Source organism: Amphiura filiformis, chromosome 12 (assembly GCF_039555335.1).
Source record: "Amphiura filiformis chromosome 12, Afil_fr2py, whole genome shotgun sequence".
In the NCBI taxonomy this organism is placed as follows: domain Eukaryota; kingdom Metazoa; phylum Echinodermata; class Ophiuroidea; order Amphilepidida; family Amphiuridae; genus Amphiura; species Amphiura filiformis.
In genome coordinates, this window is record NC_092639.1 from 46,476,000 (window position 1) to 46,491,471 (window position 15,472).

Here is a 15,472-nt window from a genome sequence, read left to right on the forward strand (position 1 = left end):
GTTCCTAAGCCTATGAGATATATAGACAATAAACAGTATCTTGGTCATGTTTACTACATTTTATGTACCATACAAAAAAGTGGAAAACAGCCATTATTTTCCTTTTTTTTATGTTTTTAATATGCGAGTTCTTTTTAAAAAAGACCTTTTTTCAAACTTGCAACGTTTTTGACAAGGTCCTCAACCAATTCACCCTTTTTCTTATTTTTGACACCAGCATGATTTCCTTCTCAAGATACAAGTGCCCCTCCTCAAAATACAAGTACCCCCTCCTCAAAATACAAGTGCCCCCCTTCGTGGTCACGTTATCTGGACATGATCTGGATTTCATCAGTTTTACATCGATGCGGATTCAGGTTTTCCGTATACATTACCCTAATGTCATATTTCTGGTTGACATAACTCTGAGAGTCTAAATTTAACAAGTTATCATCCTATGTTTATGTACACCCAACTCTCTATAAGTTCACAAGATGTCATCCATAGCAACCTTTTTTTTCAGAACTTCATAAGTAAAACCCCAGGGATTACAATTAAGGAAATTGTTAGTTAAGTGAACAAACTTGGGAATTAGAACTATCTGGCTTATGTTGTATGGTAAGGCTACTGAATGGATTATAGTATGGTCTTGGTGACACACAAACACTATTAAAACAAAAGTTTGATTGAACTTTTTCTTCCATATCAAGATGTCTGCATTTTAGCATTCAGGGGCTGTGCAATATAATTATGAGCCTCAAGGGTGGTAAAATCAGGGGGGGCAAGAATATGTTGGCAAGCCACGAAAGGAGGAGCAATATTTGGCACATATTATATGAAGCCCCTTTTAAAGTTGCATGCCCTAACGGCTTAGGAAAATACATTGAATAAAATTCCCTTCAAAAGGGAAAGCCAGCTTCAATGTCTTGTAATTAATTTGGATGGGAGGCATTTTTAGGTATTTTTATTCAAGTGATATCAACTTTCTTGATGAAGGAGGCAGCGGTCAAGAAATCAAAAGACGCCTGACCATGACAAGAACAGGCAAGAACTTCTGCTATATTGCTCCAGAATGTCCTGGTCTGTGTCAGTATGCTCGCATTGCATGTCTATACCATTTAAGGTTTGTAAATTGGCTTCCCAAAAATTTGGCATGTGTAAAGGGGGTGGGCAAGCAATTGTTGGTGTGCCTGTTTGGAAAATTTACCCTGGATCATAATTACTGTACAGCCCCTGAACAGCCAATGAAGCTTGTCATATTTTTTTCTATTTCCGTCAGATAATTTCAATATGGGACATAAAATATTTCATTATTCATTCATTATTGCACCATTCTTGACATTGCAATACCTTAAAAAGGAATTTTTAAAGTTTTTAAAACATTTTCGATGTCACTATTCAGGAATGACCTAATCTCTGCAACAGCATCACCACCCACCCACCTTGTTTCTGCATCCAGTGTAGAGAATATCGGTGACATATCACACTTCCATCTCACATTAGCATCTGGACATGTCCCATTAGGTGTCGGCATCTCTGGTATCACACAAACACTGTCACTTGCACCGCCCAAATCATCCGTAAAAAGCTGCGATTCAGTTTACGTAAACGTTCTCTGACATTATCCTGGTTATGCTTTGACAATCTTGTTCTGGTTCTTGTGTTTGTTGTTAATTTGTGAGTTGTTTATAAGTGAAGCAATTAATTTCTGGTTATGGTGGCTGGGTGAGCTTCTCTGATGTTGATTTACAGCTGGGAGCATGTTATGAATATTTTTGGCATAGTTTTTTGGCAGACTTTCTTCTTGGTGACGATTAATAGAAGGAGAATAAGGAGCATCTTTCAAACGTCTTAATGGGTCTTGTTGTTGTCCTTCAAATGGACCTGAAAAATACAAATAATAAAGGGGTAAGTTCAGAATGCATTAATGTAGGCCCTTTACTCAGTTGAACTTGCACAGTTACTCAATGTACTCTATCATTATGCGATGATAAGTAATAGTATGATAATGTCTGGGGGCACTCAAGTTTCATATAATTATACATGGCACTGCCAGAGATTTTCAAAATATACCGTAAACAGGAATTTAGCATGGTTTTGCAACACATTTGACCCCCTAAAAAGGATCTGAAAGGTACTCCTAAGCAGGACTTTATTTATAAGGTTTCACCTTTACAGGTTTGATCAATGCAAATCAGAAAACACAAACTTTAACAAACACATTAGGTACAATAAAATGACCCCTAAATGCAACAAGTAGAGGTTTAAAAACAATGCTTTTTCTAGAAACATTCTCTGAAAAGGACCCCATTTTTTCATATTTCTGGTCACGCATGTGTACACTAATGTTAATTCAATGCATTGAAATCGGATTGAATTGAAATGCATTTTGGACGATTTTCATTTCAATGCATTGGAATTGAATTGGAATCGAAATGAGTGGGCTTGGGCATGAATTGAATTGGATTGGAATTGAAATCATCGTGAGCAATGAAGAATTGAATTGGATTGGAATTGAAATCATGTTGATGTAACGGGATCCGATACCCCTGGGTACGTTATAATAAATCACGCCCTCTTTGGGTCCTTCGAGTCTCCATCATGGACTTAGTTGGTCATCAAGATGCTCCAAGAGATGAGATGCACCTGGACTCGAAGAAATATCAACAGAAGCCCAGCAACACAGTGGATGTTGTTTAGCGGTGAAACTGCTTTTAATGGGACTTGACTTGCTGGTCATTGCTGCCCTCTTCAAGCATGGAAAATACATCATTACATGGACAGATTACATTTATATTGTGAACATTTCAAAAAATCAAAATTGAAGATCAAAAGTTTGTTGCTATTCTGCCATGATGGAGACTCCAAGGACCCAAAGAGGGCGTGATTTATTATAACGTACCCAGGGGTATCGGATCCCGTTACAGTTGAGTGATGAAGAATGAAGTGGAATTGAAATGAAATTCAGCTTTGATTTCAATTCAGCATTTCAATTCACAAGCAGATATCTGTGATTCCAGATCAGTCCACAGGTAAAAAGTGCCCTTCCCCCGTTCTGAATTCTGATACACTTCCAGGTCCAATCACACAAAAAACACACATTAAAAATTTTTGGCACTAATCACAAAGCCCCTATTTTTCTCAAACTCCTAATTTTTATGCTCAAAAGTCATTGTACATTATTTTGAACAAATTGTGAGAAAACCATTAAAGAAAATGCTTATATCTTTGACAGCTTTTTTCACACATTTTTTCAAAAGTACAAGGATTTGGGGTGAAAATCTAAGGATAATCTCATTATCGATTGTACCACACACCTTAAAAGGACATTTCGTGATCCACAGCCTCATCCCCCCCCCCACTTTAAAAAAAGGTGAGATTTTTATACCACGGGAAGCCGCTGGCTACATAATGTTTATGTACCAAAAATTTCTTGCAGATTAATTCGTTTAGCAAAAATATCGTCAAATTTGAAATTACAACTGTGAGCAGTGTAATACACATAAACATGCATAACTCGCAAACGCACAATCGGAATCAACTCAAATTTTGGGAATAAGCCTCTGTCGTGGATATCCACTGAAAAATGTCATAAAAGAGGATGCTAGGATCACAAAATCCTCCTTTAAGTTTAGAAAATAATGTGCATGGTGGACAAGAAGTTAAGACAAATATTAGGAAGTCAGTCACCTAAGAACTAAGAAGTTCCAAGTTTCATAAAATAGGAAAGGATCACTCGCATTGTTTGAATGTGAAAGTGAGTTAACATAACAATTAAGTATCTTCTGCTGGGGTGCTTTTGTGACAAGTAGGCCTAGTGTACTTGATTTTGACTTTTGTTGCGACAAGTGTTATAAAATGGATAGTAAAATTTAAAACATGCACTGCAAAAACAGTGTCTAGATATTAAACACCATTCTAGACACCATCTTGTCCTCGATTTGTAAACCTGTATAAATGCTAAACATGTTTAGTAATTTGATGACTTGTGTTTAGATATTAAACACTTGATATTTGTGTTTAGATTTTACATGTGTTTACAAATCTGACAAAAAAGTGTTCAATCTTTAGACGCAGTTTTTGCAGTGTGCCTTTGCTTTGGTCAATTAACACAAACTGCAACTGTATTGTAATTGGAATTGAATTGGAATTGAAATGAATGCTCAGAATTGAATTGAAATTGATTAGCTGCTAATTTCACTGCATTGAATTGGAATTGGAATGAAATGATTTTGAAATTGACAAATTGAATTGGAATCGAATTGAATTAATTCTAAAGCAAGGTGGATTGAATTGGAATCGAATAGCAAGACTCCATGTGTAGAAAGAATTGAATTTGAATAGAATTGAAATCAATTTTCTGGAGTGAAATAACAATAGTGTACACTATGAAATTGAGTTGCCCCAGAAAATGTATACAAATACATTTGTGACATTTATTTATTTTTCAAAATACCCCATATCTCTCCAAATTTTGCCAGTGTTTGCAAGTGTATTTATAAAAAAATGTACCTTTTTGAACTAAATTTACACAAACTTGGAAAAAGCTATCCTAAATAAGTTCACTAAGTCTAGAAAAACAACCCTTTTTATGAAAATGACAATTTGTGACCCCTACACACTTCACACACCGCACATCTAATCATGAAAAAAATTAAAAAAACCTTTCCATATTTTTAAAAGCCACAAAATTTTCCCTGATCGCTGCATTATTGACATATTCAGGCTAACTAAGCATAAATGCCTCACCCATTCATTTACAATTTACAATTTTTAGTTAAATTAAGAAAAACAAGTTTGTTAATCATATTTGGCTGTGCTGAATTTACCTGCTTCGAAATTCCAGTAGTTCTTTTATGAATAATGATAGATAACCTATCAAATATAAACACAATACTCATCAATCTTCCAGAGTTATACAAAAGAATTAATTTGCCAAAAAATTTGAAAAATAACTTCCATTACCAAACTAGTCAAGTGCCTCTGGAAGGCCTATATACTTCATGAACAAAAATGAAAGGTATTTGCACTGAAGTTATTTGTTTTCAGCAAGGTTTACAAATTGCTAATTCTCAATCATGTCAATGGGAATCTGACTTGGTACGTGCTGCAGTTAAAAAGGCAGTCTTTTTTTTGTTACAATTTAACAAAATGATCTCTGACTTAATTAAGTCAGGGAAAAGATGATTCAATCTTCAATGTTGTCATTCAAATGCTTTCTGCACAGGGTCATTCGTTGAGTGGAAAAAGTAACAGAAATAATATTCACAAATCTCTAATAATATATGAAAACTTGTTGTCTAACTAACTGTCCTCTAAATATCTGTTGTTTGTCTTGTGCTTCTTTATAGTGTGACAGAACCTTTTGGTTCTTAACTCTCTTCACGCGGGTGTCGACTGCAGACGACAAGTTTCAAGAATTTCGGAAATGTTAATTTTCATGACCATATTTGGAATCAACATGAAAAATGCATTAAAATGAGTACAAACAAGCCTACTATTGGTTCAGTGGTTCTTAAGATAGCTTTTGATATTTTGAGAAAATACCTGAAAACTTCATTGTTGAAGCCTATGGCTAGCATGCAGAGCATTAAAGCAATATTATAACATTTTCAAACAAAATAGATTAGCATTTCTTTGCCATAAAATGTTAGCTTTTACTGTCAGATATATCCCTTTTATTTTTGAGCCGAACAACTACGGCAAAGCAAAGAAAATTGAATTTACTACCAGCGCACATGTGCCAATACGCACTACTCCTTCGGTCATGTTGTGGTACGACCCTTTGGTGTGTATATCACCTGTCCCGCACGCCGTGACGTTGTGTATTATGAACATCGTGTATGCGTTCGACTAATAATTCCATCGTAATAATAAAGCGCTGAATCAGCCTTTAATTCAAAATCACGGATTTTGACAAAACTACAGCACTTAGAGTCTTGATTTTTGCGGGTATATTGGTTTAATAAAGTACAATTTAATCGTAAAAAAGGAATTTTAAAAATTCAGTGAGGGCGTCTTCCTCAGCAAATGTTATAATATTTTTTTTTTTTTTTTTTTACTTTTTTGTTTTTAGTAACATTTTAATTTTTTTTTTTTTTATTTTTTTTTTGTAGACAGCTGTCTTTATTAAAAGTTTCTTAATACATAGTACTGTCATTTAATCAGTGACCTTAAATACATTAACGTGAATTTTATTTATTAATATTAGTGACATAGTCATTTCAAGAGAGTTATAAGAGGATTGAAAAACAAGCAACAAAAATAAGGAAAGAGCAACAGAATGAGCGAATAGAACTAACTGCTGATTATTTTGTACTCAAATTGAGTAGAAAACAAACAATCAACAATGAGCTCCACCCGACCCACCCCGCCGACCCTCTCCACCACACATTGAGCATGTTGAGCATATTTTACTTTCTTTACTATGGATTAAAAATACACACAATTATATCATAACATTAATAGTTGCCAGGATTGCCACTCATTATTAAACTTTTGTAACTTTAGGCTACATACTGCTTGGTATTTCAAAACATTATAATAACATTTAAGTTCCCTTTTTAAAACATCTAAGTTTGGTCGTTTCTCTGTCATCTTTACTCTATACAAATGTAATTTTGCAATAGTCAAAATCAATGTTAGAATTAAATCATATTTAGATCCAAAAAGAATTAACTGAGGGGTCATAGCTAGATCTATACTGATCTTGTCTTTTATCCAGTCTTTGAGATCTTCCCAAAAATTTCTAGAAAAAGGGCAATCCACAAAGAGATGCTTGATTGTTTCTGGATTTATCTTACAAAAAGTACATAAGTCATCATCACTTATGTTCATTTTTAACAACAATGTATTTGTGCCTATGATACTCTGATTAATTCTGTATTGAAACCATCTCAGTTTAATATCGGTGGAAAATTTGAAATTTAAGGTACATATTTTTTTTTTTTCATCATTCTCCATTCCAAATTCCATTTGCCACTTTGACTTACTCATTGTATTCTTCATCTTTGATTCAATAGAAATATCATAGAACATTTTGCACCCTTTTCGTTGCTTAAAAAGTAGTTCCATATTATACGGCTGAAAAGGGAGGCTAGTTTGGAGCCTATAGTACCATTGTAATTAAAATTTGACTGAATTGCCCTAATAATACCATTGTATTCTAAGAAATTGGTCTTCACTTTATAAAGTTTTGTAAATTCGACAATCGACAAAAAGGATCCGTTTGCATTTAAGAGATCATTTATAAACAGCACACCTCTTTTTTTCCAATGGGCATAACAAACTGATTTACCACCAATCTTTATTTTATCGCTCCACCACAAATATTGTTTTGCAACACGGTTGAAATCCAGATTATTATTATTTACAATGTTTATAAGTGAGGACCAAGAAAACAGAGTATCATACCAGAACTTATTATCTATCATGTTTTTCATGTCATTAAAACGATACATACCAAGGCAACAAATATCATCACTTATTACATTAAAACAAAGACAAAATAGCTTAACCCATTTTTGATCACCACAGGCAACCCTCCGAATCCAATTTACCTTTAAAGCATTTATATGCATTTCTACATTTGGCATCTTTACTCCACCATTTTCATAATTTTGCACAAATTGTGTTCTTTTAACTCGATCTGGCTTGCCGTTCCAAATATATTTATATATCTCATCATTTACCGTTTTGATAAATTCCTTGCTTGGGTTTGGTAGCAATATAACTTATTTTTGGCAAAGCCAATGATTTCACAACTACAACCCGTCCCAACACCGTTAAATTTCTTTTTTTCCAACTTGATAACAGTTTTCGTATCAAATGAAGTGCTTTATCATAATTATCATTTACCATTTGAGCAAGGTTTGTACTAAAAGAAATGCCTAGAAACTCAAAGCTACCATTGAAATTCCATTGTATTTTTAAATTTTTACTAATTATAGTATTTCTGAATTTTTGAGACCCAACAACTGTTTTATCAATATTAATTTTCAAACCAGACATCTCATAAAATGATTGCAATGTTTTAAAGGCACTTTCCAGTGATTTTTCTGTACCATCAAGAATTAATGTAGTGTCATCTGCATACTGTGCAATTTTAAAATTCATATCATTGATGCAAATTCCTGTTATATCCTTATTTTGTCTAATCATTGTAGATAATACCTCCGCACATAAAACGAAGATATATGGCGACAGAGGATCGCCTTTGTCTACAACTGCGCTTGAATTTGGAACGGTTTAGATATATTTCCATTTATGATTACGGAAGAAGATGCGTTCTTATACAAAGCCATAAACCATCTGCAAATGTCTGATCCGAAATTAAATACCCTTAAAGTTTCAAGAATAAAATCATGCGAAACCGTGTCAAAAGCTTTTTCAAAATCTATTAGTAAAAGCATCCCGAATTTCATTTACCTCTGTGTAACTTAACAAATCATAAATAAGGTAATACTTTCACCAATGAATCTATTTGGGACAAAACCTGTTTGATCTTCTGAAATTAAATATGGCAAAACCGATTTTATACGGTTTGCAATACATGCAGAGGCCAATTTATAAGAAACATTTAGAAGCTTAAATAGGCCTCCAGTTTTTAAGAACTGACGGGTTTATCTCCTTTTGGCAGAAGAGTAACGTGACCCCCTTTTTGAACTTGAGTAAGAGACCCAATTCTAAAACCTTCATTTAAAGATCGGAGGAGAAAACAAGATATTTCCAACCAGAAGCATTTGTAAAATTCGCTGTAAAACCATCAGGTCCGGGTGTCTTGTTGTTTTTCATGTTTTTCAAAGCATATGTGAGCTCAGAAAGAGTAATTTCACCCTCTAACGTATTTGATTACATTTGCGTTAATTTGTTTATGGAAGCATAATCATCAATTTTAACATTATTATTTCCACCTTTTTCTTTATACAGATTTTCATAAAAAGATACTACCTCCTTCTCAATCTCATCTTGAGATGTTGCTTCTGTGTTGTTACCTCTCACAATTCTAACCATTTGTTTGTTTACAAAGTTTCTTTTTTCAAGATTAAGAAAATATTTGGTGGGTTTCTCTCCTCCTCTATCCATCGGACCTTTGTTGAATAAAACATCCTTTAATCTTTCTACTACGAATATCCTCAAGTTCATGTTTAGCATTATCTAACTCATTCTTTAAAATTTCAACATTAGGGCTGTTTTTCAATGATGCCTCCTCGTATGACGTATTTAAGTTTTCTATCAATTTGTCAAGTACTTCTTCAGACTTGTCCATCTCTCTCTTTCTTTTTGAGGAGTATGCTATAGTAGCGCCTCTGATTTCCAAAAGCAGTGCTTCAAAAAACAGTTGGTCATTAATAGTTAGTTCTAACTCATTTGGATCAATATTGTTTATATTTTCTCTGTCATACGTCGAAGCAGCATAGATTTGTTTTACTTTAGTTATCGAATCCTTAACTACTTTTACATATTCATCATCTTCAATTAAATCGTTATTCAACTTCCACGAACCTCGTCCCCTTTGTATATTATTACTCTTACTTAGGCCAATGACTACCATGGAATGGTCAGTCCTATATCCTGGTTAATGTTATAATATGGCTTTAAGAGAAGGTAAGGCTTGCCAGGTGAAAGTGATTTTTGTAAATACTGGTCAGAAAATGTCCATATTTGGTCACAGTGTGGGACAAGATAATAGAATTGGAAAAAAATGGGTAAAATCAGTCATGCGTGACGGTTGCCATGGAAACGGCGGCCATATTGGATTTTTTCAAATATTACGCTTGCGCGCAGTTTTATAGTAACTTCCGGAAGTCCAATTTCCATGAACTTTGGCACGGTTATTCAGACTGAATCAGTCTAAGAAACAATGAAGAGATTTTGCAAGAAAAGTGTTGCTAATTACCTTAACGAGCTCGTTAATTTTGAAATTTGATATTTTCCCACCAAAATTTGAAGAAAATTATCCATATTTAACGACCTGAACAATTTTTCCAAAAAATCTCTTCATTGTTTGTTGGAATGAATTAATGTGAATAACTGTGTCAAATTTTAACAAGATCTGATGACTAGAAGTATTTCAAAAACTGCGCGCAAGGGTCAAAAAGCCGAAACTTAACATTTGGCGTAATTTGCATTTAAAGTCTAGAAACACTGAATTTAAAAAATTTGGTAAAACTATTCAACTTATCAGATGTGAAAGTGTCAAATAACTTGTAAGAGTTGTTAATCCCTGCAAACTAGTCAAAATTTTCGACAAAATGTACCTTTAAATAACTTAATTCTACAAAAATGTTAAAAATTGCCACCCAAAAACAATAAAATACATAAGAAATTCAACGCATGTTAAAGTATAGGAAAAATTACCTTTTTGTCCAATTTCGTATGCACGAATTTCACTTCCTTGGGCGCCATTTCTAAACCCTAAAACCGATTTCAATGGAACAAAAAGCATTTGAAAACTAAAAGTGTAAATTCTTAAATAATATGAAAACCTTAAAATGCCACTTTTACCACTATTTCCTGATTTCACCTGGCAAGCCTTATTAAGAGAACCATTTATTTTTAGAACCAAAGTCTACTTTGAGCATTGAAAAAAATATTACTCATTGAACAAGATCTTTTTAACATTTGTTTACATTGGAAAAAACCTACATTGCATATAGGGACAAAACTGGAAAAAATGTTCTCCTACATGTAGCATAAAATAACTAGAGCGGTTACCGCACCAACGCTGAACCATGGGGATTCGCAGTATATTGTGATATACATTGTACATGGTTAGTGGTTACCCAGGGGTTCATACCTTCTATGGATGTTATAAAGGACCTAAAATAGGAATATTGACCCAAGTCTTATAAGGAGTGTCACCCCGGTGACGACATTATTTTTCTTATATATTCTGTGCTTTTTCTCTTTCATTTGACACCACTCAGGGGTCATACTTTCTCAGCATTTCAAGATATGAAAAGGACCCACAATTATGAATATTGACCCAGTCATTTGAGGAGTGTCACCCCTGATTGGAAAATTATTTTAATTATAGTCTTTACTTTCTTGCCTTTCATTTGACACCACTCAGGGGGTCATACCTTTTTGGCATTTTGAGATATGAAAAGGACCCAACATTGGAATATTGACCCGGGTCTTATGAGGAGTGTGACCCCCGGTGAGGAAATTATTTTTTATTATATTCTTTACTTTGTTCTCTTTCATTTGACACCACTCGGGGGTACATACCCTCTTGGCATTTTGAGATATAAAAAGGATCCATATGAATATTGACCCAGGGCTTATTATGAGTGCCACCCCCGGGTGGGAAAATATTTTTATTATATTCTTAATTTTTTTCTCTTTCATTTGACACCACTTGGGGGTCATACCTTAGTGGCATTTTGAGATATGCCCATTTTAGACCAAAAGGTTGGTCAGTCTGGAAGTAAGGAAGTAAGATACACTAATATAGGCTGATACCATTTCATGGTTCAGCAAAAACATACATACCCAAAATACTCACAAACTGTTTATGCATTTATCATGGATGGGTTTGTATTTTATTAGCAAATGATATAATAATGTCAATACAAGCAAGTAGGCCTATATTTTTCCCAGTTCTGATCAAGAATCTTCAGTATTGAATTTAAAAGAAACCCACACATGGTCTCCATCCCTATTTCTCATCAGAAGTTGATTCACAATAAATGAGATTCTTCCGGTTATGTGACCATATGGCTGAATCTCACGCATCGTCTTCATCATCTGTTGGTTGCTTCCAGTTAAATTATTATGAACTGTGATAAATGTGCACAAGATTTAAAGTACTTGAAGATAGTAACATCTGGGCTTTTATGGGAAACTTATGCGAAACACTCAATATTTAAAGCCGAAACATCATATCCATGTAAAATCATCATGACATTTACAATCATGGAGACAATACTGGCAATTTTAACCTTGTCATATTTGTTATTAATGTAATTGGCATGTCTGATAAGTTAACACTTGACATAAAGAACACGGAGATGCAGAATTTGCATGAAAATATTTGAATTTTAAAGAAAAAAGTACACTGAAGTAAGAACAACAATACCTAGTCTTTTATCCTATATGATATTCGCTGGCGTAGTGCACGTTAGAATATGACCGTTGCTAGGTCAACTGGCTCATGCTTTCTTTGTTACGAACCACTGATCGAAATAATCACAACACGAATTATTCGGAACAGGTGTATGAGCCTAGGCTTGAACCAGTAACCAATGGTTACTAACATGCACTACGGCAGCGAATAAGTGGTCCTGGACTAGGGGTATTCATAATGTCTCTTGTCAAGCCTTGCAAATAGATGTGTTTTCCAAAAACAAAACATATTGTCTTTACAAGACACAAACTAAGGCCTTAAAAAATGTTTGATTGGCGTAACATTAAAAAAATTAGGGTAGGTCGGTCGGTAATTTGTTTTTTTTAAAGATTTTTTTACACACATTTTAAGCTGTATATCACGTATTTGGAACTTTTTTTGAAATTAAATTTTTGTTATTATGTATTATTACAATCATGTAAAAACCAGAATTTGAAAAATGTTATAATATGGCTTTAAACCAACTTCACACATGATGTGTCTAAAGATATGTTAACAGGCAAGTCACATGATTCTATTGTTAAAGATATTGTTGCTATATAGATACAATAATATTGGCACACTTAAACAAGCCTGTAAAATAATGTATGTTGGGATAATCTAGAACAGCATTCCTGCCATTATTTTAAGCTTGAATGCATAAACATCAATAATATTTTGACATACTTTTGTTTTCTACTACATTAAATTTCAAAGTTGAGTAGTTGACACACATTATTAGGCCAAAAAAATAAATTGTTTGGTTTGCACTTCCAAGACAAAAATTTGGAGGGTCGGTCTACAGGTTGATCCTTTTTTTTCATGAGCTCTTCTTCCTTTTTCATTTATTTTAAAAAGGCTAGTGTTGACAACTTCTTGATCATTTTACATTAAAAACATTTGGACAGAATTTAAATGGAAATACTTCTTATTTTTAATCGGATATGCATTTAATAAATGAAATGAGTGAATAATAAATAAAAAAATGTCCTTGATACTGTCCAAATTTAAGGTTTTTTCTAAAAAAGTGAAAAAGCGATTGGGGAAAAAAAAAACAACCCAAGATTTCTGATTTTTGGGTCGGTCTCTGAGGGCAACCCCCCAAAAAAAATTTTTGGCCTTATCTATTTCAGCTCCAGTGACACCTCATTAATTTCCATGGACCTTTGGATGTATTTAAATAGGTATTAGTATTTTACTTGGTAAAATCAATATAACCAGAATGTAGCTCTCGCTTTTGTGCCCCTCCAGTGAATACTGGCCTAATCCTACCCAGGAAAATATGCATGAGGTGACACAGATTAATATAACACTGTCTGGCTAAAATGGCATAGTTCTAGTATTGGTATAAGATAATTGTTTTCTCCTAAAAGAGATGATCAAAGTTAATGTATGTAGCTAAATGAAATTGTTCATTAATAAGGGGGTACTACACCCCTGGCCAATTTTGTGCCTATTTTTGCATTTTTCTCAAAAATTATAGCGCAAGTAAGATATGTATATTATAGTATAGGGGCAAGGACTACAACTACTGCACTGAAATTTCAGCAACTCAAGGCAAGTAGTTATTGATTTATTGATCAAATATTGTGTTTCCCTCATTTTTGACAGTAAGGGTCGGTTCATAGTGCATATTGAAGGCGAATATTCGCTTCGAATACTTTTTTGTGACGTCAAAATATATACGGGAGCGAATACACGCCGAGTTGAATCGGATTAAATATCGCGCAACTGATAGCGAGATACTATTGATTTATATGAAAGGCTCGAGGTCACCTGAATATCGTTCGACGAACGATGATTTCAAAAATCCCCAATGAAAATCAAAGGATCTGGAATGAGCGTTTTGAGCGTTTCGACAGTATTTTTGTGGGACATGAGAGCACATCAGACATATCGAATTACATTATGAATACGAAGAATGTCTTTCTGATATCAAATAATTTTCATTTTTTGAAATTCACGATATAATACAAATTTTATGACAAATTATTAAAATTTGATATTTTTCACATATTGATATAACAGTCCTCGAAGCAAATATTATAAATCTAATGATATTTTCTTAAAGTATATGTAGCTGGGAGGAAAAGCCGACGATCAATTGAAAATTTTGCCCTTTCATATTGAAGATACGGATTTTTTCCCCCAAAAGACCTAATTTTTTTGGTGTTTTGGGGAAAAAATCCATATCTTCAATACGAAAGATCAAAATTGTCAATTGATTGTCGACTTTTCATCCCACCTACATACACTATAAGTATAATGCGGACCTATTTTCTCAATAATTATAAAAATGCGACATTTTTGGTGACTCAAATTTATGTATAGGCTTTCCACTTTTATTTAAGCTATAATTCGCCACTCTTTCTGATTAATAAGTCCAGCCAAGCCCAAAATACCTCAAATAGTTTCTGCATTTTACGGAACTCATTAGGGTTACACAAATGGCGCATTCATTTAGTGGTGTGCCCCCGGATTAGTGCGGTACAAGCGTACCCATTTTTATATGATATGAAAGTAAAGGAAAATGCCTGGCAGGCAGGCAGGCAATAGCATTCCAATGCTGTAGTGATGGTAAGTAATGTTTTATGCAAATAATATGATATTTAGGCTTACAAACATAACCTAAAGAATGTTTCCATATTTTAAATCGACTGATGCAGAAAAAAGTCCAAATTCAGATTTATGCCTCCACCCCGGTTTTACATAAATAATGTTTGGCCCCAGTTCTAGGTCCCCATATGCATCTGCCCCTGGCAGACGATGTGTGAGGGTCTGGGGGTGGTAAATCATTGGTTATTGATATAAAAATGGAGGTTCAACCATTTTTGTCATAGCGGAATTCTTGACGTTTTTGGCCCCAATAAACGATGTTATTTTGGGCGGAATAAAGATGTAATGCGTTGTTATCAGTCAAATTCATAATTATAATTAATAATTAAGAGGGCAAAATAAGTAATAATATGTAGGAATGGATATATAGCGCTTTGCAATGAATATCTTCATAAACTATGCAGAACAACCAAAACCACGAGCGTTGGTATCCTATCATTGCGTGTTCTTTTAAAATAAATTCTTGTTTATTTCTATAATTAGTGAATCAGGCATTAAAACACACTTAGGCCCTAGCAATGTAGGCCTACACAAGTTCGAACGAGACTTTTCATCTTTTGCGCGTATTTCGGTCAAATGCCAAAATCGATTGCTCAATGAATCATGAAATGCGAGCAGTACTACTTTGATGATACCGATCTCATGTGGATATCAGCCAATGAAAAAAGTATTCACGGAAATATATTTGTGGGAGTTGAATTTTGTTGAACTCGACAAATATATATTTAGTGGGTCACCGTGGGTGGTCTCATATATAACACTTGTGAG

The 15,472-nt window shown here is 33.9% G+C and overlaps 1 protein-coding gene across 1 annotated transcript in view; it reads right to left on the bottom strand.

The window, feature by feature from the left end:
* The window catches only part of LOC140166292 (uncharacterized), an 88,416-nt gene that overhangs the window by 22,432 nt on the left and 50,512 nt on the right, over nucleotides 1-15,472 (bottom strand). Inside the window, exon 2 of the mRNA XM_072189703.1 lies at nucleotides 1,422-1,863. Within this exon, the coding sequence (XP_072045804.1) occupies nucleotides 1,422-1,513 (92 nt within the window). The 5' untranslated portion in view covers nucleotides 1,514-1,863. The remainder of the gene's footprint in view (nucleotides 1-1,421; nucleotides 1,864-15,472) is intronic.